At 59.5% G+C, this 24,125-nt stretch overlaps 2 protein-coding genes across 7 annotated transcripts in view; both read right to left on the bottom strand.

Annotated features, from left to right (window-relative positions):
* RNF4 (ring finger protein 4) overlaps positions 1-4,802 on the bottom strand; it is a 33,681-nt gene extending 28,879 nt beyond the window's left edge. For all 6 annotated transcript variants that reach the window (XR_016228607.1, XR_016228612.1, XM_002722398.6 and 3 more), the window contains exon 1: positions 4,677-4,802. The gene's annotated coding sequence lies outside the window, so the exon portion shown is untranslated. The remainder of the gene's footprint in view (positions 1-4,676) is intronic.
* An 8,014-nt stretch (positions 4,803-12,816) lies between these two features.
* Positions 12,817-24,125, bottom strand: part of CFAP99 (cilia and flagella associated protein 99) — a 47,213-nt gene continuing 35,904 nt past the window's right edge. Inside the window, exons 11-16 of the mRNA XM_051836699.3 lie at positions 21,201-21,405; positions 16,757-16,898; positions 16,452-16,603; positions 16,006-16,211; positions 14,216-14,378; positions 12,817-14,088 (exon numbers count right to left, since the gene is read on the bottom strand). Coding sequence (XP_051692659.3) covers positions 14,062-14,088; positions 14,216-14,378; positions 16,006-16,211; positions 16,452-16,603; positions 16,757-16,898; positions 21,201-21,405 — 895 coding nt within the window. The 3' untranslated portion in view covers positions 12,817-14,061. The remainder of the gene's footprint in view (positions 14,089-14,215; positions 14,379-16,005; positions 16,212-16,451; positions 16,604-16,756; positions 16,899-21,200; positions 21,406-24,125) is intronic.

The raw sequence follows: 24,125 nt of genomic DNA, 5'->3' as shown, positions 1-24,125 counted from the left end.
GGTTGGGCTACCAACTCTGCTTCCAATCCAGCTCCCTGCTAATGTGCCTGCACCCCTGTCACCCTTCTGGGACACCCGGATGGATTGTTGAGGGAACTTGGGGAGTGCACCAGCAAGTGAACCATCTGTCTTTGCTGTCACTCTACTTTTCAAAAACAAAAGCTGTAAGAGCACACATGGAGGCTGGCATTGTGGCACAGCGGGTTGAGCCGCCATCTTTAGGGCCAGCATCCCATATGGGCAAGTCCCAGCTGCTCTGCTTCACATCCAGCTCCCTGCCAATGTGCCTGAGAAAGCAGCAAGGCATGGCCCAAGTCCTTGGGCCCCTGCACCCATATAGGAGACCTGGATGAAGCTCCTGGCTCCCGTTTGGCCCAGCCCTGGCCATTGCAGCCATCTAGGGAGTGAACCAGCAGATGAAGATCTCTGTCTTTCCCTTTCTCTCTGTAACTCTTTCAAATAAATTTTTTAAAAATAAAAAAACGAGCACATAAATTATATAACTCAGCAATAGCCAACCCTGTAACATTCTACATGAGCCAACTTATCTTCTAAAATCCCTATTTTAGGAACAGTTCAAGATGTTGGTAAATCGGGCCGGCGCCGCGGCTCACTAGGCTAATCCTCCGCCTAGCGGCGCCGGCACACCGGGTTCTAGTCCCGGTTGGGGCGCCGGATTCTGTCCCGGTTGCCCCTCTTCCAGGCCAGCTCTCTGCTGTGGCCCGGGAGTGCAGTGGAGGATGGTCCAGGTGCTTGGGCCCTGCACCCCATGGGAGACCAGGAAAAGCACCTGGCTCCTGCCATTGGATCAACGCGGTGCGCCGGCCGCAGCGCGCCGGCCGCGGCGGCCATTGGAGGGTGAACCAACGGCAAAGGAAGACCTTTCTCTCTGTCTCTCTCTCTCACTGTCCACTCTGCCTGTCAAAAAATAAATAAATAAATAATAATAAAAAAAAGATGTTGGTAAATCATTTCAAATGAAACACTGTTAACACACAAAGACCAAACCCAGCCACCTGCATAGAGCATACACACCAACTGCTTTGTGCACATATTTTTCCTGATTGCCCCCACCCCTGTCCCAGAAGCTGGTGGGAGTGAAAAGCACTGGCAATGTCCCACACAAGTTCTGCCCCAGGCACTGCCTTGGTCCATGTTACCTGTTCTCCTCCTGTCCAGCCCCAAAGCCACCAGCCTTATTCACGTTTCTAACTGAACCTTTTCAGGGCAATTTTTCTAAAATATGACTCTGTGTTACTTCCTAGTTTAAAACTCAACTTCATGTTTGCCACTTGGCAGTAAAACAAGTAATTCTGAAACCCTCTCCATGGGGGACACTTCCAAGACCTCCGCGGCTGGATCCTGCGTGTGCCTCCAGTCTGTCTCATCTCTCTGGATCCTGCGTGTGCCTCCAGTCTGTGCCATCTCTCTGGTTCCTGCGTGTGCCTCCAGTTTGTGCCATCTCTCTGGATCCTGCGTGTGTCTCCAGTCTGTCTCATCTCTCTGGATCCTGCGTGTGTCTCCAGTCTGTCTCATCTCTCTGGATCCTGCGTGTGTCTCCAGTCTGTCCCATCTCTCTGATTCCTGCGTGTGCCTCCAGTTTGTGCCATCTCTCTGGATCCTGCGTGTGTCTCCAGTCTGTCTCATCTCTCTGGATCCTGTGTGTGTCTCCAGTCTGTCTCATCTCTCTGGTTCCTGCATGTGCCTCCAGTCTGTGCCATCTCTCTGGATCCTGCGTGTGTCTCCAGTCTGTGCCATCTCTCTGGTTCCTGCGTGTGCCTCCAGTCTGTGCCATCTCTCTGGATCCTGCGTGTGTCTCCAGTCTGTCCCATCTCTCTGATTCCTGCGTGTGTCTCCAGTCTGTCTCATCTCTCTGGATCCTGCGTGTGCCTCCAGTCTGTGCCATCTCTCTGGTTCCTGCGTGTGCCTCCAGTCTGTGCCATCTCTCTGGATCCTGCGTGTGTCTCCAGTCTGTCCCATCTCTCTGATTCCTGCGTGTGTCTCCAGTCTGTCTCATCTCTCTGGTTCCTGCATGTGTCTCCAGTCTGTGCCATCTCTCTGGATCCTGCGTGTGTCTCCAGTCTGTCTCATCTCTCTGGTTCCTGCATGTGTCTCCAGTCTGTCCCATCTCTCTGGATCCTGCGTGTGTCTCCAGTCTGTCTCATCTCTCTGGATCCTGTGTGTGTCTCCAGTCTGTCTCATCTCTCTGGATCCTGTGTGTGTCTCCAGTCTGTCTCATCTCTCTGGTTCCTGCATGTGCCTCCAGTCTGTGCCATCTCTCTGGATCCTGCATGTGTCTCCAGTCTGTCCCATCTCTCTGGATCCTGCGTGTGTCTCCAGTCTGTGCCATCTCTCTGGTTCCTGCGTGTGTCTCCAGTCTGTCTCATCTCTCTGGTTCCTGCGTGTGCCTCCAGTCTGTGCCATCTCTCTGGTTCCTGTGTGTGTCTCCAGTCTGTGCCATCTCTCTGGATCCTGCGTGTGTCTCCAGTCTGTCCCATCTCTCTGGATCCTGCATGTGTCTCCAGTCTGTCCCATCTCTCTGGATCCTGCATGTGTCTCCAGTCTGTCCCATCTCTCTGGATCCTGCGTGTGTCTCCAGTCTGTCTCATCTCTCTGGATCCTGCGTGTGCCTCCAGTCTGTGCCATCTCTCTGGATCCTGCGTGTGTCTCCAGTCTGTGCCATCTCTCTGGATCCTGCATGTGTCTCCAGTCTGTCTCATCTCTCTGGTTCCTGCGTGTGCCTCCAGTCTGTGCCATCTCTCTGGATCCTGCATGTGTCTCCAGTCTGTCTCATCTCTCTGGATCCTGCGTGTGTCTCCAGTCTGTCTCATCTCTCGGGATCCTGCGTGTGTCTCCAGTCTGTCCCATCTCTTGCCACACTTCCTGCACAGTCTGTACTTCAGTGTCAGGGACTTTCTGGGTCTCTCAGCCCTTAGCTCCAGGAGAGGCACCACATTCCTATTTTGTTCACTGTTGTAATCCACTACTGTTTGCTTCAAAACTGTGCTCAGAATATTAAAGTGTGTCTTCTGAAAGAGGGTGAAAAATCCTACTTATTTTATGTATTAAGAACAGATACATGGGGGCCAGCGCTGTAGCGTAGCAGGTAAAGCCGCAGCCTGCAGTGCAGGCATCCCATACGGCCACCGGTTTGAGTCCTGGCTGCTCTACTCCCCATGCAGCTCTCTGCTGTGGCCTGGGAAAGCAGTAGAGGATGGCCCAAGTGCTTGGGCCCTGCACCCGTGTGGGAGACCCGGAAGAAGCTCCTGGCTCCTGGCTTTGGAACGGTGCAGCTCCGGCCGTTGTAGCCATCTGGGGAGTGAACCAGCAGATGGAAGACCTCTATCTCTCTACCTCTCCTCTCTCTCTGTAATTCTACCAAGTGAATAAATAAATCTTTAAAAAAAAAAAAAAGAACAGATATATGTACAGTACACAAAGGACATACCATAGGAGCCAGCACTCTGGTGTAGCAGTTTAAGCCTCCCAAATGGAAGCCACTGGAATCCCAGCTGCTGCACTTCCAATCCCAAGCCCCGCTAATGCGCCCGGGAAGCAGATGGCCCCAGTGCTTGGGCCCTGGGCCGCCTTGGGAGACTCAGATAAAGCTCCTGGCTTCCACCCAGCCCAGCCCTGGTTACGGCGGCCATTTGGGGAGTGAACCAACAGATGAAGATCTGTCTCTCCCTTTCTCTACAGATGTTCACAGAATAAAAACCAGACACACAGTATGCCCATATACGCGGCCCTAACGTCATGGCGGCGAGCAGTCGGGACCCTCTTAAGCGTCATTAGTGAGGTTCCGGGTCAGGACTGGAAGGTCAAGTTCAAGCAACACAACGACCCCAAACTCACAAGCAAAACCGACCCAGAGCAAAAAAATCCCCTTCAACGCCGCCGCCTCCCACGGCCACACGGCCCGCACTCCGGGTCCCGCAGCTAGAACTCGGCTCCACCGTGCGACCGCGGGCCGCCCGCCTCACCCCCCAGGACCCCGGCACGGCTGCGCAGGCCGAGACCCCGAGCGTCCGCGGGCGCCGCAGGAAGACAAAAGCTGCATCCCGCAGGCGCGGCTCGCCCAGGCTCGGCCCTCCCCGCCCGAGGTGGACGCTGGTGGGCGCCCGGGGGTCCGCCGCGGGCTCCTACACGGGCCTCCGGGGCGGCGGCCACACGCTGCACCCGGAAGCGCGGGCTCCCCGGTTCCAGGCCCCGCGCCCAGCCGAGCCGAGCAGCGCGCCCGCCACGCGGCCAGGCGTTCCGGCGAGCTCGCGGGCCCCCGACGGCGGGCGGCGGCGCCAGCACAAAGGAGGACACGAGCCTTCACTGCCTCCCCGCCGCCGGCAGGCCCGGGCGCCTCTCCCGTGACCTTGGGCGCCCCGGCCCGAGCCTCAGTTTCCCTCTCGGAGTTCCGAGCCCGGTCGTGCGGCCGCGCCGGGGGAGCCCTCTAGACCTCCTCTCCCGCGCCCAGCGAGGCTCGGGACGCCGGCGCAGGCGGCGGGGCGGGTGGGCAGAGGCGGCCCGAAGTCCCGGCAGGCCCGGCCGGCCACGGGGCCCGCAGCGGGTCGCGCCGCGCTGGGCGGCCGCCGGAGCCGCGGACGCCGAGGCCTGGACAGGCCGCGCGAACGCGGCGTCTGCTGGGCCCCGCCGCCGCTCCCTCCCCGAGGAGCGGGCCTTACTCGGAGCTGCTCCGGTCCGGGAGGCACCGCCGCCACTGTCCTGGAGCGAGGAAGCACCTCTAAGCCGCTGAGGAGAAGCCCCCGAGCCAGGCGCCGCCGCCTCCACAGCAGTCCACTTCCGCTCCCAGGCCCAGGCCCCGCCCCCCGCGCGTCCCCAGTGGCCACCGCCTCCCCTTCGCCCGCGGCTGCCGGGGAAGGAGCCCTGTTTCCAATTCTATTGGATAAGGAAGACGTCCATTACCACTTTGAACTGCGTCGCTTCCGGACCCGCCCACGCTCGCGCGCCTCAGACCCCGCATTCCCGCGAGAGAGCTTGTCCGCGCCGCGCCGCCTGCAAGGCCTGTCGGGAGTTGTAGTCTGAGGGTGGTCCGAGCGCTTGGCCCGCGGCAGCTGCCCGCCGACCCCCGGTGACCCGCACTGACCGGCTCGTGCTCTCCGGAGCCGAGGGGGCTCCGAACGGTCCCGGTCCTGCGCTGCCACCCCGCACAGCAGCCACCATGGCGCTAACTTACGAGGCCGGCCGGCGACGTCAAGCTGGACGTTGGTCCAGACCAGGCGTTCCGCCCAGCTCCCCGGGCCTGTTTCCTTGCCTGTTAACGAGACCTTGGAGAGGAATATTCCCGGGGCACGAGCTGGAAGCCGGGCCTGGATCAGCGCCGCCTGGTACCAAGCCCTGGACGGGGCGGGGCGGTGCGGTCACCGTCCCCGCGAGGACCGGGCCCAGTCCCCACTGGCGAGCCCAGAGGGGCCCTAAACCGGCTTGTCTGGGAGGGCTGTCCAGAGGAAGCGAGCTTGGAGCCAAGAGCCGGAGTACCGGGAGGAAGAAGCAGAGTTGGGCAGGAACGAGGGAGCTGGGTGTCCCGCAGCCTGGGGAGGGGAGTCAGGGTGTCAGGGGCCGGGTGGGCAGGAGGGGCGGGCGAGGGCCCGCAGGGAAGGCACCCCAGGACTGGCCTTGAGAAAGGCGTCCTCCCAGCCCCGGGCGCGGGCGGAGCCCTGGATGCCTCCTGCGGGCATCTGAGCCCCCGGGTCTCAGCCTGCCCTCACCTGTGATCCCCACACCGCCCTGGCAGGTGTGAGCCTCGCGGAGCTCCAGGCCCTGCGCTGGAGCCGGGCCTGTGATGCTGAGGCTGGCTGGACACCCTGAGTCCCAGCCCCGGCTCTTCCTTCCTAAACTTCGCTCTGAGTTGAGGCAGTGGGCACTTATCTCCCCTGCAGATAGCATCTGGACCCTAGGTCTGGCCTTGAGGGATTTTCTTTCCAGGAACTACTATGAGGGGTGGACAGGCAGGTGGGAGGTTAGGTCAGTACCCACAGGCATTTTGTCAAGGCTACACAGAATTATCATCCCTGCCTTCTGACTAGCTGTCACGCTGTTCCTCCACCGCTGGTTAGGTCTAGGTCTGGTTTTCAGAAAGGGGCCAGAGAGCCTTCATTTAAAAGGCAGTCATGGGGCCAGTGCTGTGGTGTAGCGGGTAAAGCCACCGCCTGCAGTGCCAGCATCCCATGTGGGCGCCAGTTCAAGTCCTGGCTGCTCCACTTCCAATCCAGCTCTCTGCTAATGCACCTGGGAAAGCAGCAGAAGACAGCCCAAGTCCTGGGGGCCCTGCATCGGCGTGGGAGACCAGGGGGAGGCCCCTGGCTTCGGATCAGCACAGCTCCAGCCATTTTGAACATCTGCAGAGTGGACCAACAGACAGGAGACCTCTCTCCCTCTCTCTCTCTCTCTGCTTCTCCACCTCTCTCTAACTCTGCCTTTCAAATAAATGAAGAAATCTTAAAAAAAAATTAAAATAAAAAGGCAGTTGTGTGACCCACCCCAGCCCACCCCTGCAGGTGCTGTGGCATAGCAGGTTAAGCCACCCGCAGCACCTTATGGGTGCTGCTTTGAGTCCTAAGTGCTCCACTTCTGATCCAGCTCCATGCTCATGTGCCTGGGAAAGCAGGGAGGATGGCCCAAATGTTTGGGCCCCTGTACCTGTTAGGTAGGAGGTCAGAAATTTAGCCTGTGTGTTCATGAGAAAGCCTGAAGCCCAGCTCCTACTGCGGAAGCCCCGGAAGCCCAGCATCTGGCACTTCCAAGTCCTGCCCAGACCCTGATGACCTCCCAGGTGGTCCCAGCCCTTCCCCCAAGGAGAGCTCCCAGGAGACTGCTCTCTCCTCAGGACCAGATGGTTACCTGACCTGATACCACGGGGCAGTAAAGCCTTCACAGACCTCCGAGGGAAGCCCCTCTGCCAGCAGATCTGGGGAGGAATTTGCTAATTTTCACCCAGCAAACCCATGCTTTGTCCTGGAGGAGAGGGGAAGGTGGTAAACAGACTCCCTTAAAAACCCAGGGAGTCCAGACCGACTGCGCACTCTGTCCTCTCTCTCTCTGCTGAGCCGCCCGCCTGGTGTGTTGTCTCCACTCAAGTACGTAACCGTGCAACCTGCAAGGTGTCCGGCGCATAACAAATCTTCCCAGGCAGACGAATCAATTAATTCACAGGCTTTTATTGGGGCTCCGCTCCCGGGCAAGGTTCCGCGGTCCCAACAGAGCAACTGAGTGGGGGGGGGGGGGGGGGGCGGGGAAGTCGCGCGTCAGAGGTTGGGAGGGATCCTTTTATAGATTCAGGACGTGGGGGTTAAAGGTGCAGGCGGGTCTGATCCTCACTGGTTGACCTTTAGGCACCCGCAGCGACCTTGACAAGGACTTTTCTTCCCTGGAAGTACAGGTGGGGACTCTCCATTCCCGGAAGTGTAGGCCTTCCCTCCTGGCGGGTCCCAAAGCCACCACAACCTCGCTCTCCCCCAGTCTGAGTAACTGGGGCGCTCTCTCCCCGTCGCTTCCATCCTGACAGATGCCCTGTCCCCAGTAAAGCCTATCACTTTGCCTGAATTCTTTCTTGTGTGAAGACAAGAGCCCCACGGCTCCCACAGCCTGTTCTCTGGTGACATATCCATGAGGGAGACCCAAAAGAAGCTCCTGGCTGATGGTTGCAGCCTGGCTCAGCGCTGGCCATTGTGGTCACTCTGGGAGACCTCTCTGTGTATGTCTCCTCTTTCTCTCTGTAACCCCGCCTTTCAAATAAATGAAATAATAACAGTAATAAAAAAAAAAGACAGCCCCCCCCCCCGGCTTAACTGGCACCTCCTCCCTTGGAGTCCGGCTCCTGTCTGCTGTGGTGGCAGCTTTTCGCTGTCAATAGATTCTTTGCTCACTGTCCATGTGGAAATTCTTTGCCGTGACAAGAACTGAGATCAACACTCCTGCCTGCACGTAGAGAGAGTGCACAGTCACTCAGACTGGGGGAGAGCGAGGTTACATGGCTGAGTGGAGAGAGTACACCTGGGCAGGCAGGCGGGCGGCTCAGCAGAGAGGGGATGGGTCCTGCCTTCCCGCCTCTGCTCCTCCTGGAACAAAGGGCTTTTTGTTTTTATTTATTTATTTATTTTTTTATTTTTATTTTTTTTTGACAGGCAGAGTGGACAGTGAGAGAGAGAGACAGAGAGAAAGGTCTTCCTTTGCCGTTGGTTCACCCTCCAATGGCCGCCGCGGCCGGCGCGCTGCGGCCGGCGCACCGCGCTGATCCGATGGCAGGAGCCAGGAGCCAGGTGCTTTTCCTGGTCTCCCATGGGGTGCAGGGCCCAAGCACCTGGGCCATCCTCCACTGCACTCCCTGGCCACAGCAGAGGGCTGGCCTGGAAGAGGGGCAACCGGGACAGAATCCGGCGCCCCAACCGGGACTAGAACCCGGTGTGCCGGCGCCGCTAGGCGGAGGATTAGCCTAGTGAGCCGCGGCACAAAGGGCTTTTTGGATGTAAAACGAAAAGTTCCTTTCTGAGTTTCCCCCTTGAAGTTATCAGATAGGGGGAAGCCTGGCCAGAAGGACGGTTCTGGGGTAGAAGGGGCGGGTGTTTGAGTGCAGATCCTGGCTGCACCTGGAAGGTTGTCGGGATGACTTTGAGATGCGGATGCTGGACCTGGATGTCAGTGCCTTAGGCCTTCGTCACACACGTAAGCTCATTTCTGACTTCCTACCTAACAGTCCCGAGGACCCTGTCCCTGGGGATAGTCTCCTGACAGGGGTTCTTTAACTTGAAGGCTGAGCCATATCTGGGAATGACAGATTGGACCTGGAGCATTTATGTCTTTGTGTGGAGTTACAATCTCTGTCTTTGATATCCTAAGGGGCTTTGGTATGGTAGAGTGGAGATGCGTCCAGTGGTTGCGTTCCTACCACCCGTGTGGGAGACCGGGCTGGAGTCCCAGCTGTTCAGCTTTGGCGTGCCCACCCCCATCCCCACCCCCACCCCATGCCCCGATGCAGGCATTGGGGAGAGAATCAGTAGATATTAAAATTTATTTTTTAATAAGAATGGTTAAAAATAACCACATCGATAAACAGAATTCAAGAATAGGAACTTGTATTTTATAGACTAATGAATAGTTAGGATATTTAATTTAATTGAGACAGAATGTAAAAATGTATTTGAGGGCCGGCGCCGCGGCTCACTAGGCTAATCCTCCACCTAGCGGCGCCGGCACAGCAGGTTCTAGTCCCGGTTGGGGCGCCGGATTCTGTCCCGGTTGCCCCTCTTCCAGGCCAGCTCTCTGCTGTGGCCCGGGAGTGCAGTGGAGGATGGCCCAAGTGCTTGGGCCCTGCACCCCATGGGAGACCAGGAGAAGCACCTGGCTCCTGCCTTCAGATCAGCGCGGTGCACCGGCCGCAGCGCGCCAGCCATGGCGGCCGTTGGAGGGTGAACCAACGGCAAAAAGGAAGACCTTTCTCTCTGTCTCTCTCTCTCACTATCCACTCTGCCTGTCAAAAAAAAAAAAAATGTATTTGAGAAGCAGAGACACAAGGACAGAGAGAAACGGACATCTTGGGGCCGGCGCTGTGGGCAGCAGGTTAACCCTCGTCTGCAGGGCTGCCATCCCATATGGGCGCCAGTTCAAGTCCTGGCTGCTCCTCTTCCAATCCAGCTCTCTGCTGTGGCCTGGGAAAGCAGTAGAAGATGGCTCAAGTCCTTGGACCCCTGCACCTGTGTGGGATACCGGAAGAAGCTCCTGGCTCCTGGCTGGGGAATGAACCAGCGGATGTAAGACCTTTCTCTCTGTCTCTCCTCTCACTGTAACTCTACCTCTCAAATGAATAAATAAATCTTAAAAAAAAAAAAAAAAAAAAAAACCGAGAGAGAGGGAGAGAACATTTTCCAACTGCTGGTTCACTCCCTAAATGCCCATGATAGCTATGGCTGGGCCAGGCTGAAGCCAGGAGCCATGAGCTCCCTCGGGGCCTCCCACCCGGGTGGCAGTAACCCGAGCGCGGAGCCATCACCTGCTGCCTCCCAAGGTGCACATCTGCAGGACACTGGAAGCAGAGGCAGAGCCAGGACTTGAACCCACTCAGATCTAGGATGCAGGTGTCCCACGCAGTTTCTTAACCGCTTTGCCAAATGCCCACCCCCTTAACTGTCTCTAAAGGGCCCCGCCTACATGCGTCTCTGGAGCCGTCAGAGGGTCTTCTGACTAGCGTGTGCTCAGGCAGTGTCAGCCCCTGAGGTGGTGCAGCCAAGAGAGCCCAGAGCGTGTTCAGCACAGTGGGGCCACACCCCTGGCTGCCTTGATTGCCTCTCCAAGGGCTTATGCAGGGAGGGTGAGGCAGGGGCCCTGATGTGAAGACTGCTGCTTTGCAACAAATCAAAGCTCAGAACTTTTTAAGATTTATTTATTTATTTGAAAAGCAGAGTTACAGAGACGCATAGGCAAAGGGAAAGAGAGAGGTCTTCCATCCACTGGTTCACTCCCAGATGGCAATGGCCAGAGCTATGCCCGTCCAAAGCCAGCAGCCAGGAGCTTCTTCCAGGTCTCCCACGCGGGAACAGGGGCCCGAGGACTTGGACCATCTTCCACTGCTTTCCCAGGCCACAGCAGAGAGCTGGATTGGAAGAGGAGCAGCCGGGACTCGATCCGGTGCCCATATGGGATGCCGGTACTGCAGGTGGCTGCTTTACCTGCTACGCCACAGCGCCGGCCCCCAAAGCTCAGAACTTCAAACAAGAGGTGTGTGTTGCCCTTGTACAAGTCAGCTGGGGCGGCGGGGGGAGGGGGGGCGGGTTCTGGTCCTGGCCAGCCTCACAGGCTGGGGTCTGTGGTTCTAGGGCAGTCTAGCATGGCTCCTGGGACAACTGTCTCTCTTCCACACGGTGCCTTCTCCCAGCCGGACACCTTGGTCGGCTCACACAGGGCCTGGGCAGGGTTTCAGGAGAACAAGTAGAGGCCAGCACTGGGCATAGCAGGTAAAGCTGCCACCTGCAGCACTGGCATCCCATATGGGCACCAGTTCAAGTCCTGGCTGCTCCACTTCCCATCCAGCTCTCTGCTATAGCCTGGGAAAGCAGTATAAGATGGTCCAAGTCCTCGGGTCCCTGCACCCATGTGGGAGACCCAGAGAAAGCTCCAGGCTCCTGTTCGAATCAGCCCAGCCCCCGCCATGGTGGCCATTTGTGGAGTGAACCAGTGGATGGAAGACCTCTCTCTCTCTCTCTGCCTCTGCCTCTCTGTAACTCTGTCTTTCAAATAAAGAAATACATCTTTAAAAAATAAATAAATAGGCCGGCGCCGCGGCTCACTAGGCTAATCCTCCACCTTGCGGCGTCAGCACACCGGGTTCTAGTCCCGGTCGGAGCGCCGGATTCTGTCCCGATTGCCCCTCTTCCAGGCCAGCTCTCTGCTGTGGCCAGGGAGTGCAGTGGAGGATGGCCCGAGTATTTGGGCCCTGCACCCCATGGGAGACCAGGAGAAGCACCTGGCTCCTGCCATCGGATCAGCGCGGCGCGCCGGCCGCAGTGCGCCGGCTACAGTGGCCATTGAGGGGTGAACCAACGGCAAAGGAAGACCTTTCTCTCTGTCTCTCTCTCTCACTGTCCACTCTGCCTGTCAAAAAAATAAAATAAATAAATAAATAAATAAATAAGCTGGTGCCACGGCTCAATAGGCTAATCCTCCGCCTGTGGCACTGGCACCCAGGGTTCTAGTCCAGGTTGGGGCGGTGAACCAACGGAAAAAGGAAGACCTTTCTCTCTGTCTCTCTTTCTCACTGTCCACTCTGCCTGTCAAAAATAAATTAAAAAAAGAAAAATAAATAAATAAATAAATAAATAAATAAAAGAGAACAAGTAGAAGCTCCAAGGCCACTTGAGGCTCAGGCTCAGAACTGGGCCACTGGGCACCGGGGCCGGCACTGGGGTCGGCACCGGGGTGCAGCAGGTTAAGCTCTGCCGGCAATGCCAGCATCCCATACAGGCACCAGATGGAATCCTGGCTGTTCCCTTTCTGACCCGGTTCCCTGCTAATGGCCTGGGAAAAGCAGCGAAAAATGGCCCCAGAGTTTGGGCCCCTAAACCCACAGAGGAGACCCAGGAGAGATCCTGGCTCTGTTGTGACCATCTGGGTAGTGAACTAGCAGATGATGGTTCTCTGTCTCTGTCTCTCCCTCTCTCCATGTAATTCCAACTTTCAAATAAATAAATAATCCTTAAAAAAAAAAAAACAACCGGGGCACTGTCACCTCGGCTGCAGCCTACTAACGAAAGTCAGGAGGCCGTACCAGAGGCACAGACACGGGGTGCAAATGTAACCTCTTGACTGGGGGTGTAGTCACAAGTGGAGGTGTGGACGCAGGGAGACACCTGCCGTCCATCTACCCACAACACCTACCCTTAGGCCACACCTTCAGGGGACAGTGCCAGGCCTGCTCCCACCCAGGTAGGCATGGCAGAGTGGGGAGGGCAGCTTGCATTGTTGCCGGCAGCACTCGGGTTTGTGGGGGCCCAGGTTCCTCCGGCAGGGGCCGGCCTGGTAGAAGGCTCCCGCCCCTCCTTGCCGCCAGGCTTGCTCAGGCCACCGTGCAGACCCCTCATCCCCCACGCCAGCTCCACACGTTCAGGGTCAGTGGGGCTGCAGCACCTGTTGCATGTTCCTGAGACTGGACCTGCTACCCCGCTGGAGGTCGGCACAGGCTGCAGCCACCCTCCTTCGGATCGCCAGTTCCAGGAGCTAAGAAGTCCCCTTTCAAAGCCCCCAGGGCTGCAGGGGTCTCTGGATCAGCAACCATTGATGTACCCCTCAATGTCAGATAAAGCGGGCTTACACATCACAAGGTGGCAAAACTTTTATTTGTTGAGACGGAATTTAATCTGCTCCCAGCTCGGATTCAACAGCGACGGGAATCCCTCTTTACCACCCCGGCTTGCGGGAAGTCTGATAGGATGCAGCATAGTGGAGGGCTCCACTTCCATCTGTTCTTGTCAGTGCCGGGATGCCCCCTTCCTGAGTGCTCCCTGGGACCGAGGTGGCCTCTCTGCAGGCCCCAGGAGGAAGGGGAAGGTGTGGGGGGTCTCTCTCCTAGACACAGCTCCCGGCCTGTTTACTCCCTTCCCCCGGGACGGGACTGCCCGTAAGGTAATGTGCTTTACCTTTTTAAAATTTATTTATTTCAAAGGCAGAGAGACAAAGACGGAGAGGGAGGTCCTATTCACGGGTTCCCTCCCCTGCGGGTAACAGCAGGGGCTGGGCCAGGCGGAACCAGGAACCGGGAGCTCAGTCCAGGCCTGCACGTGGGTGGAAGGACCCAGCCATTTCAGCCACCAGCTGCTGCCTGCTTGCCAGGGTGCCGGGTAGCTGGATTTGGAAAAGGCGCCCGGCATTCAGGGTGGGCCTCGGCGGCTAGGCCAAACACCTGCCCCATTCTTTACTTTTCCTGCTGTTTTTCCATCCTGGTTCCTGCCGGGGGCCAGCTCATGCCTCCAAGCAGTCCCGGTTTTGCTGAAGCAGGGCTCCTGCAGTGATGCGGAGAGGATGTGGGGGTGCTCAACTTGGGGGCGGCCTCACCCTTGCCTGGCATTGTGAGGGCTGCAGGGGACAGGCCCCGGAAGGGCCAGTCCTTAGCTGTTGCCCAAGAATCCTGCCCACTTTCCTTGGCCCGTTTCGCAGGAGAAGAAACCCGCCTAGGGGAACAGGGTGGGGACTCCAGGTTCTGGGAGCTCCAGAGGTCAGGGGCCGAGAACGCCTTGCCCTGGACCGCGGGGAAGGGCTGGGACCCGGGCCAGCGCGGCCAGATTTAGCATGTGAAAATACAGGGCACCCAGTCAAACTTTAATTCCATATGAAGAGCGGACACTCCTCCAGCGTAAGTTTCTCCCGTGCCGTAACTGGGCGTCTCGCCTCTGCTCTGGCCAGTCTGCTCCGGGCAGGTGGCGACGGTGGAGAACAGGTGCGCGCCGCCGGCCGCGCGCGCCGCCCGGGCGGGGCTCAGGCGGCCTCGAGGCGGGGCGCGGGCCCGGGAGGGGCGTCCCCGCGCTGCAGCGCCCGCAGCCTGCGCTCCCGGCTCCGCCCCAGCTCCTACCAGTGCTGCGCCTCCGCCGGACCCTGTCGGGCAACGCGCGGCGGAGCGTCACCCCCGCGGCCTCCCGCGCTCACCGCCCCGCCAGGGCCTGGCCCCCTGCCGGCCCAGCGTCCACAGCCCCTGCCCGCGGCGCCGGGACCCCCTGCTCACCGCGGCCGGGGGTCGCGCTGTCCTCGGCGCCACCACGTGCAGCAGGGCCGCCTGCCTGCGGCGCTCGGTCGCCCGCTCCTCCACTCTGCGCCGCAGCTCCTGCACGCGCTCGTCCCCGGAGCGGTCCCTCGGGGCCGCCGCCTGCGCTTTCTTCTCCTCCCACCTGGCCGGCAACAGGGCGGGTTTAGGAGCGGCGCCAAGGCCTGACCCGGCCCCGATGGGACACCGGCCCAGGCCCAGATGGCCGCCATGGCGGGGGCTGAACTTCACCCAGGTCTCCTACGTAGGGGGCGGGGGCTCAGGGACTTGGGCCATCTTCCGCTGTGTCCGAGGCCCATTGGCAGGGAGCCGGATAGGAAGAGGAACAGCTGGGACCCGAACCCGCGTCCTGTGGGATCCCAGAGTCATAGGAGGCAGCCTGTGCCACACGCTGGCCCCAACATTTCTTTAAGCATTATGTATTAACTACACGTAAAACTGGGGTAAAATGTGGACGGCAGGGCAGGTGCAGCAAGGTGACAGCCCTGCATCCCACGTGGGAGTGCAAGTTGTAGTCCCGGCTGCTCTGCTTCTGATCCAGCTCCCTGCTCCGGCTCCTGGGAGGCAGTGGGGATGTCCCCACCCGGGTACTTGGATCCCTGCCACACTCCGGGGAGACCGGGATGGAGTTCCTGGCTCCTGGCTTCCACCTGGCCCAGCCCCGGCTCGACCATTGGATAGAAGGTCTCTCTCTCTCTCTCTCTCTCTCTCTCTCACTCTTTTAAGCGATGGGGAAGCCCCTTTGTCACCTCCCTGCTCTCTGGGGTCCCCACTGACAGCCTGTGGTGTGTGCCCTCAGGCCATCGCTGGAGGCGCATCACAGCGCCCGGGATTCGTAGGGGCTGTTCCCCGTCTCTGTCCACTAAAATGCTCCTGGTGAGTTGCTGCCACGGGATCGGCCCCACTCATGAGGGCGCTCCCGGAACGTCGGTGGCACCTGCTGGCTCTTGGAGTCCTCCGGGCTGAGGCCAGCCGCTGGCAAGTGGTGAGGTTTCCCACGTGTGTGCCGCCTCGGGGGCCTGCCAGCGGCCAGCCCGCAGCGGTGTGGATTGAACCAGAGTAGCAGTCACTCGGAGGGACAGTGGTGACGGGTTCTCTGCTAGGACACTCACCTGGGCCCTGTGGCCACTGTCGTCACCCACTACTCAGACACGCGCTCTGGAGCCCTGTGTGCCAGGCTCAGAGCCAGGTCCGGGTGCTGCCTCCCTAGGCGTCAGGCCAGGGCCCACGGAGGTTGGGAAAAGCCACCACACAGTCCCCAAAACCAAATAAAGGGGGGGGGGGTTGCCCACAGGGGTATGTGTGACTCTCAGCCAGAGGCTGGTTAGAAAACTGTTGCAGCAAATGCTGTCTAAAATTCTTAGCCAAGTCTGGGGGCCCCTGGAGAAATGTGGATACAGACAAGATATTCAGGTGATGTTGCAAATTTCTGCGAATTTTTCTGGCTGTTCATGGTGCTGTGGTTATGTAGGACAATGCTGTCACGAACGCGTTTAGGAGCAAAGCCTCGGAGGCCTGCAGCCCCTTCCAACAGCCAGCAAGCGAGGCAGAGCCCCGGGGGGGTCACACTCAGGCAGCATCTGTGTCACGCACAGCTGCACCCGACCTTCCCACCGGTTCTGGGCCTGGGAGCCACCCAGTGCAGCAGTAGGGGCGGGGGTCGTTAGAGACCTGGTGGGCAGGAAGCTGGGGGGCCCACCCAGGAGGGCAGGGGCCGCCTGGACCCGGACCCCCTCGCCCTCCACACGGACCTCAAGGCTGCGGCCCGTCCCATGGCCGCTCGGCACAGCGAGATCTGCTCCAGCGTGGTGCGCAGCTCCTGGCTCCTGGCGCGCTTGCCCTGGATGATCTGATCCCGCTTCTCCTCCTCCTGGCGCCGCTGGCTCTCTCTGAGCAGGGCCAGGCGCTCACGCAGCTCCACCACCGACATCTCCCCTTCCAGGCCGTACCCTGGGATCTGGGGGGGGAGGCCGCAGACTGGGAGCTGGGCTGGGCCCGGGCGGAGCCCACACAGCCCTCCCTTGTGTACCGTGCTGGGTTCCTGCTTGGGTAACCGGCTGCTGTGCCCTGCCCCGCCCCAGCTTCTCTGCCTCTCTGCCCCCAGGGTCACCATCTGTCCCAGTGTGGGGCTAGCGGTGAGTTCCAGGACCAGCGCGGCCTTTGTGGACAGCCGGCGGCGCCCGAGGAGGCTCCTCACCTGGGTCAGGTCCACCAGCTTGCCCTTGCGCGTGGGCTGCGTCTCCAGCGCCCGCCGCTGAGAGGTGAGCTCCCAGCGCCGCCTCTGCTCCTCCCTGGCCGCCTCCGCGGTGCGCTGCAGCAGCTCCCGGCTCTCCTCCGCCACTTCCTGAACTTGGGGGCCAGGCGGGGTGCTGAGGGGGCACCCACGGGCCAGGGCCGCCACCTAGGAGGTCCTGGGCCGCCCCCGCCTCCCGCTCCCTGTGGTAGCTTGCTCGGGCCCCCGGGGGTGCTGGGCAGGGCCATGGGCCCTGGCTGCCCCGGTACCTATCTGCCGCCGGTCCTGGACCAGCTTCGCCTGAGCCGCCTTCACGTTCTTCTGCGCCTCCACCACCTGCTGCACCAGCTCTCTCACCGACCGCTCCTCCTGCAGCCGCCTCGCTGCACACTGCCGCATCAGCTCTGCCGTCTGCTCGGACAGAGGGCCGCCGTGGTGAGCCTGCTCCCTCTGGGCCTGCCCCAGCTCAGGGAGCAGCACCGGGTGTAGGGGTGGACCCCACCCACCCCTGAATTGCCCTGGGACCCAGATCTAAGCCCACCAGCTCCGGGGGGGGGGGGGGCTCCACCCCACGTCCGCCTCCTGGTGGTGGTGTAGGGGTGAACTTCTGCCCTAAGCCACCCTGTTAGTGGTGCTTGGTTACGGCAGCCTGGAAGGCTAATGGGAACCGTGCACGGTAGAGGCACCGGCTGGGGAGTACATGGGAGCTGGCCGAGCTCTGCTGTGACGTTTCTGTAAATCTCAGCTCCATCCCAAGATTAAAAAAATACTCTCAAAGCTTCCTGAGAGGTTGGAGAACTGTGTGCGGAACCAGGAGGTGGGCCGGCGACTGCCAGCAGCGCGGGGGTCTTGAGGAGGTAAGCAGTGCAGAGGCCCCACCCCCACCCCAGCTCCCACCAGCAGCTCCTGTGAACCCACTGGGAAGGAGGTGCAGCCTGGGTCTGTGCAGGAGGTGCCGGCTCGGGAGCGGGAGGCGTGGGGCTTTGGGTTCTGCTTCCGTGAGCCCAGCCAGCTGCGTGGCCTCAGGCAGGTCACAGGCCTCCTGGAAGAGGCTGCGCTGGGTGCGGGCCCAGCAGGGGGCAGGGTGCACAGTCACCTTCAGCAACTGCATTGCATCAGCACTGGGAGACGGCGGGGCAAGGAGAAGAGGTGCGCCAACTGGGAGGACAGCCGCAGTGCCTGGCCCGCGACGAGGCGGTGGTCACCTGGCCCGTGTCCAGGGGAGGTCGCCCAGCTCTGTCTGCCCCCAGGCAGCTCCGAGTCCCGGTGCAGCCTTGGAGCCCACTCTGGCGGTCCTGCCAGGCTTCCCCACATCCCCGTGGCCCCTCCACAGCAGAGCACCCCTCGCCCAGGGGCTGCCCACGAGCTCACCCACAGTGGGAATTTGCCGTTACCTACCCAGAGACACCTCGTAATGAAAGCCAACACAGAACACAGAACAGCCCTGGCATGACCCTGGTGCCACAGACTGAGCAGACCTGACCCAGGGCACAGGTAAGCAGCGCGGACAGAGCACGGAGCTGGGCACGGGTAAGCAGCGCGGACAGAGCACGGAGCTGGGCACGGGTAAGCAGAGCGGACAGAGCACGGAGCTGGGCATGGGTAAGCAGACCCAGCTGAGCACAGAGCTGGGCACGGGTAAGCAGACCCAACTGAGCACGGAGCTGGGCACGGGTAAGCAGCGTGGACAGAGCACGGAGCTGGGCACGGGTAAGCAGACCCAGCTGAGCACGGAGCTGGGCACGGGTAAGCAGCGCGGACAGAGCACGGAGCTGGGCACGGGTAAGCAGAGCGGACAGAGCACGGAGCTGGGCACGGGTAAGCAGCGTGGACAGAGCACGGAGCTGGGCACGGGTAAGCAGACCCAGCTGAGCACGGAGCTGGGCACGGGTAAGCAGAGTGGACAGAGCACGGAGCTGGGCACGGGTAAGCAGACCCAGCTGAGCACGGAGCTGGGCACGGGTAAGCAGTGTGGACAGAGCACGGAGCTGGGCACGGGTAAGCAGACCCAGCTGAGCACGGAGCTGGGCACGGGTAAGCAGAGTGGACAGAGCACGGAGCTGGGCACGGGTAAGCAGCGCGGACAGAGCACGGAGCTGGGCACGGGTAAGCAGTGTGGACAGAGCACGGAGCTGGGCACGGGTAAGCAGAGTGGACAGAGCACGGAGCTGGGCACGGGTAAGCAGCGTGGACAGAGCACGGAGCTGGGCACGGGTAAGCAGTGTGGACAGAGCATGGAGCTGGGCACGGGTAAGCAGACCCAGCTGAGCACGGAGCTGGGCACGGGTAAGCAGACCCAGCTGAGCACGGAGCTGACCACATGTACTTGAAGAATGCTCGCCCGGCAGCCCGACAGCCTGCGGGCTGTCACCCAGTGGGCTTAGGGTTAACGCTGGGACGTCCACCCTGGAGCCAGTCTGCTGTGACAGTGAGTGAAAACCCCAGTAACGAGGGCTGAGCGCAGTGGGTGAAGTCACTGCGGGGACGCCGACTCCCGTACCAGAGCCCCGGTTCAAGTCCCGGATGCTCGGCACTTCTGGTGCTGCTTCCTGCAGATGCGCCTGGGAAGGCAGCAGACGCTGCGCCCACGTGGGACCTGGCTTGGGGCCCTGGCCCAGCCCAGCCCGACCCAGCCCGGCCCAGCCCCGGCCGTTGTGACCTTCTGGGGAGTGAACCAGTGGAGGGGAGATCTCTCTCTCTCTCTGCCTTTTAAATAAATAATTTTTTAAAAAAGTCTAATTATCTGAGCTTTATTCATGTTATTCAATATATCTATTTGTATGGTTCATCAAATTATTTTACAAAGGAGATAAAATTCTTGAGGTGAGAAAAATACATTAAAGGCGTTTAAGACAATGTTAATGTCAACTTAAAATATTGTTACACTCAAGATTTTAAAATATATCCTAAGGCCAGCATTGTGGCATAGCAGGTAAAACTACCGCCCGTGATGCCAACATCCCAGATGGGTGACAATTCAAGTCCCTGTTATTCTGCTTATTTTTTTCTCTTTCTTTCTTTCTTTCTTTTTTTTTTTTTTTTTGACAGGCAGAGTGGACAGTGAGAGAGAGACAGAGAGAAAGGTTTTCCTTTTCCGTTGGTTCACCCCACAATGGTCGCTCCAGCTGGCATGCTGCGGCCGGCGCACCGCACTGATCCGAAGGCAGGAGCCAGGTGCTTCCTCCTGGTCTCCCATGGGGTGCAGGGCCCAAGCACTTGGGCCATCCTCCACTGCACTCCCTGGCCACAGCAGAGAGCTGGCCTGGAAGAGGGGCAACCGGGACAGAATCCAGCGCCCCAACCGGGACTAGAACCCGGTGTGCCGGCGCCGCAGGGCGGAGGATTAGCCTGTTGAGCCGCAGCACCGGCCTGTTCTGCTTATGATACAGCTCTCTCTAATGGCCAGAGAAAAGCAGTGGAGATGACCCAAGTGTTTGTTTGGGCCCCTGCCACCCCTGTGGAGACCCCTTCACCTGGATTTTGGCTTTGGCCTGGCCCAGTGCTGGCTGATGTGGTTATCTGGGGAGTGAACCAGCAGATGCAAAATCTCTCTCTCTGTCAATCTGACTCAAATAAATTTTAAAAAATTAGCTTTGTGTAGCCATTCCATAATGTATATACATTTTATATGGTTTGAAGACTTATTTATTTGAAATGCAAAGGACAGAGAGGGAGAAATAGAGAGAGCTCTCTCATTTTCTGATTTACTCCCAAATGCCCACAAAAGCCAGGGCTGGGCCAGGTTGAAGCCAGGAGTCAGGAGCTCCATCCGGGTCTCCCGTGAGGATGGCAGGAAGCCAAGCACTTGGGCCATCACCGGCTGCCCCATGATGCACTAGCAGGAGGCTGGGATTCAGCTGGCATTGCAGAAGGGACACAGGCCTCCCAAGCAGCAGCTTAACCTGCAGGGCCACAACAGCTGCCCCGTGCGCGTATTTTAAAACGCCATGTTTTGTGCCATGAATGTGTCTTGTCCACTTAAATAATCAAGTACATGAAACAAATAACTCCATTTCCTCCCAAGTCTAGGAAGTGAAAATCAAAAGCTCAGTAGAAAATGGAGAAGATAATTCACCAAAAAAAAAAAAAAAAAGGATAAAGGACTGAAATAAGTGAAATTATGCTCAAATTCACACAGAAAAATGAAATGCAAATCAGAATTTTCCCAAGATAGCATCCGTCACCAAGAGAGTGGCAAAAACTCGGAAATTCAGAACAGAACCCGGTGCAGTCGGGCGCAGGGATCTGGCCCTCTCACTGCTGGGCTCGTGAGGATGGTCCCCGTACCCCAGCAACGGCAAGACCCCTCCGTCGGGGAACGGTTCGGCTCAGCGCCCTCGGGAAAGTCCCTGCAGATACAGCTCCGCTGCACAGCAGTATTCACTGCACAGGAAGCCGGGGCGACGGACGGAGCACAGGGAAGTGTGTCCCCGGAGGAGAAAGAGCGGCCCTGGCACGTCGGGGCCCTGCTCCCGAGGGAGACAGCACTATGCGCAAGTAGGCCGGCTTCCAGAAGCTTCCGCCAGAACCCAGGGCTTCTCTCAGAGGTGCCTGGGGGTCTGTGGACCAACCGACCCTGCTGGTGGGGCAGGGATGGGGGCAGCAAGACCACAGTCAGCCTGTGGGTCCTAGGAGGAAAGACCAGGGCGACCCCGAAATCCAACGGCCATGGGAGCCGCCGGCCCCACAGCCTGCCCGTTGCTGCACGGTCACCTCCTCCTTCTTCTGGTCGGCCTTCTGCCTGTTCTCCTGCACGTGGCTGTGCCGGGCCAGCACCGCCTCCTGCTGGCTGAGCTTCCCCCGCAGCCGCCGGCACTCGTCCGCGGCCAGCTGCTCCTCCCGGTCCTTGGCCAGCATCTGCTTCTGCCACTCCAGGAACTCAGAGATGTCCCCGGCCCCGTCCACAAGCTGGTCAACCCTAGGGAAGGAGGTACAAGGCACAGCTTTCGATCTCTCCTGTGATCTGGGCCACCAGGACCACAGATTTCCCCGTGGGGTGGTGGGCTGTGGTCACTCAGCACCCGGCCACACTGCCCAGCCCCAGCCCCACCCCTACCACCCCCCACTGCCTGCCGGGCCCCTCCTGACACAGCCTCCCACCGGGACCTTCAACCGTGCCTACCCTTGCTCTGTCTACCTGTCTACTGCTCCTCCCCCCACCTCTCCTTCCATCAACTCTGTCCTGCTGTCCACCACCTGTCTGGCCACCACATCCCCATCCAGCCAGTCAACCACCCAAGCTGCCACCCACAGCCCAGCCTGCATACATGGAAAGACCAGTGCACGCATGACATAAGCACAGGGCCGTCTGGGAGAGGGGCCCTGGGAAGGGGTCCATGGAAGAGGGGAAGCCGGGGCGGCCCAGGTATTTGCTGCTGCCGCCTGCCCCAGGCTCCCTCGCTGAGCTGTTCTCTTGTAAGATGGGGCCTCAGCCCTGACATAGGCCTGCCGGCCATCCGCTGGCCATCTGCACCTCTGCAGGACTACGGCCTGGTCACGACCTCTGTGATGTCCTGAACTGTACTTGACCTTCGGCCTGCTTCCTGGCATACAGCTCTTTTTTTTTTTAATTTTTTTTTTTTGACAGGCAGGAGTGGACAGTGAGAGAGAGAGACAGAGAGAAAGGTCTTCCTTTTTTGCCGTTGGTTCACCCTCCAATGGCCGCCGCGGCCGGCGCGCTGCAACCAGCGCACCGCGCCGATCCGATGGCAGGAGCCAGGTACTTATCCTGGTCTCCAATGGGATGCAGAGCCCAAGGACTTGGGCCATCCTCCACTGCACTCCCTGGCCACAGCAGAGAGCTGGCCTGGAAGAGGGGCAACCAGGACAGAATCCGGTGCCCCGACCGGGACTAGAACCGGGTGTGCCGGCGCCGCAAGGCGGAGGATTAGCCTAGTGAGCCGCGGTGCCGGCCGGCATACAGCTCTTAAGGCCCTAGGAGGCTTCAGCGTGGTAAGTGATGCATTGACTCCTGGGTAGCTGCAGGATGGGTTACGGGTCACCAGGAAAACCAAGGCAGGACTCCAGGGTTGCAGTCAGCCCCACCCCCAACCTCCAGGGGAGGGGCTAACGGTTGATTACCAATGGCCAGCGATTTAATCAATCATGCCTATGTGATAAAGCTTCCATCAACCCCCTAAGGCTAGGGTTGGAGAGCTTCCGGGTAGCCAAGCAGGTGGGTGGCCCTGGAGGTGGAATGCCCCTTCCCTCGCCTCCCCCCATGCATCGTCCTCTGTGTGCTCTGTAATGTCCTTCCTAATGAACGTGTAGTCCTGAACTCCAGCAAATTAACGGGACCTGAAGAGGGGAGAGTGGGAAACCCAACTGGCGCCGGCGGTCCCAGGCACAGGCAAACAACCTCGGGCTTGCATGTGGCCTGTGGAGGCGCGCAGGTCTTGAGTTCTGTGTGGTCTGAAGCTACTCCAGGAGGACAGCGGCAGGCTGGGCCGAACTGGAGGACGCCTGCAGACCACTGCTGCAGCACTGCGCGTGTGGTGTGGGGGACCCTCCGTGCCTGGCGTCAGCGATGTGCTGCTGGGGGACGACGCAGGATAAACTGAGTTGGAGTCTGCTGTCTTGTCCCCCCAGGAGCTTCAGATTCGGGGCCAGGAGTGGGATTTGCCGGCCTGGCTCGGATTCACAGAAACGTCCGGTCGGGAAGAAAAACGAGAAAACGCTGGGGCACGAGGAGCCTTGGATTCCTGGGGGCCACGTGGTTCTCCATGGAGGGAAAAGTCACCAGTGGAGTTTAGAGGCTTCCAGCTGCCAGGGAGCCGGTTCACCGGATCCACTAGGAAATGCAGACCAATCGAAGTAACCGGGATATCCTATCTCTCGATTGTCCTTAGCTGTCAGAGCGGAAATGAGGTTGCAGGAGGGCTAGGTTGGACCTTGGCATAGATTTCAAGGCCAAGTATGGATTTCAGCTGGTCCGGCTTTGACCCGTCACCCAGGGCAGCGCTATGAAGGGACAACAGAAGCTGAGCCCACACAGTACGTCTGATGTGGACACGAGACACCACGAGGCCCCAGTCTCAGCTTACAATCTGGTCCTGCCTCCAGGGTCCTTGCTAAAACTGATTTGAGGGAGAGGTACCCTCGGCCCCCTAGGGGCCCTGGGCACACGACTCACGAGTTCATCATGTCCCCTATAGAAGCATTGTGATGTCGGCCTGGTCCCGAGGGCTTTCCCGTATGGGATGCTGGCACTGCAGGCGGCGGCTTTCCCCGCTACGCCACAGCGCTGGCCCCTCTGCTTGGGATTTTGGGGAAGTAAACCAGCATATGGAGTTCCCTCCTCCTGACTCTGCCTCTCAGGAAAGAACTGGTTTTACTACAACACTACTGAAGGATGGGTGGACCACAGGGAGCTCCCGCTGGTCCCACACCATTAAAAGGCCCAAACACGTTTGCTGCGTTGGCCCCAGTTTGCAGAAATTTAGAAAGTCACCAGGCAAGAACTAAACGAGATGTCCATGTGCAGCGGCCTGGAGGCAGGCGGATTAATCAGCGTGAGGGCCAGGGCTTCCTCAGCGCAGCCCTCCTGCTGCAGACCCACAGCTTTTTGTACCAGAGGAGAAAGCTCCTGAGAGCAGAGTGTCGCGTGGACAGGACGACACCGCCAGGTGCTCAGCAGGC

This window comes from Oryctolagus cuniculus, chromosome 2, assembly GCF_051225735.1.
Source record: "Oryctolagus cuniculus isolate XC-2025 breed Fujian yellow rabbit chromosome 2, ASM5122573v1, whole genome shotgun sequence".
In the NCBI taxonomy this organism is placed as follows: domain Eukaryota; kingdom Metazoa; phylum Chordata; class Mammalia; order Lagomorpha; family Leporidae; genus Oryctolagus; species Oryctolagus cuniculus.
This window is presented reverse-complemented; position numbering and strand designations above follow the sequence as displayed.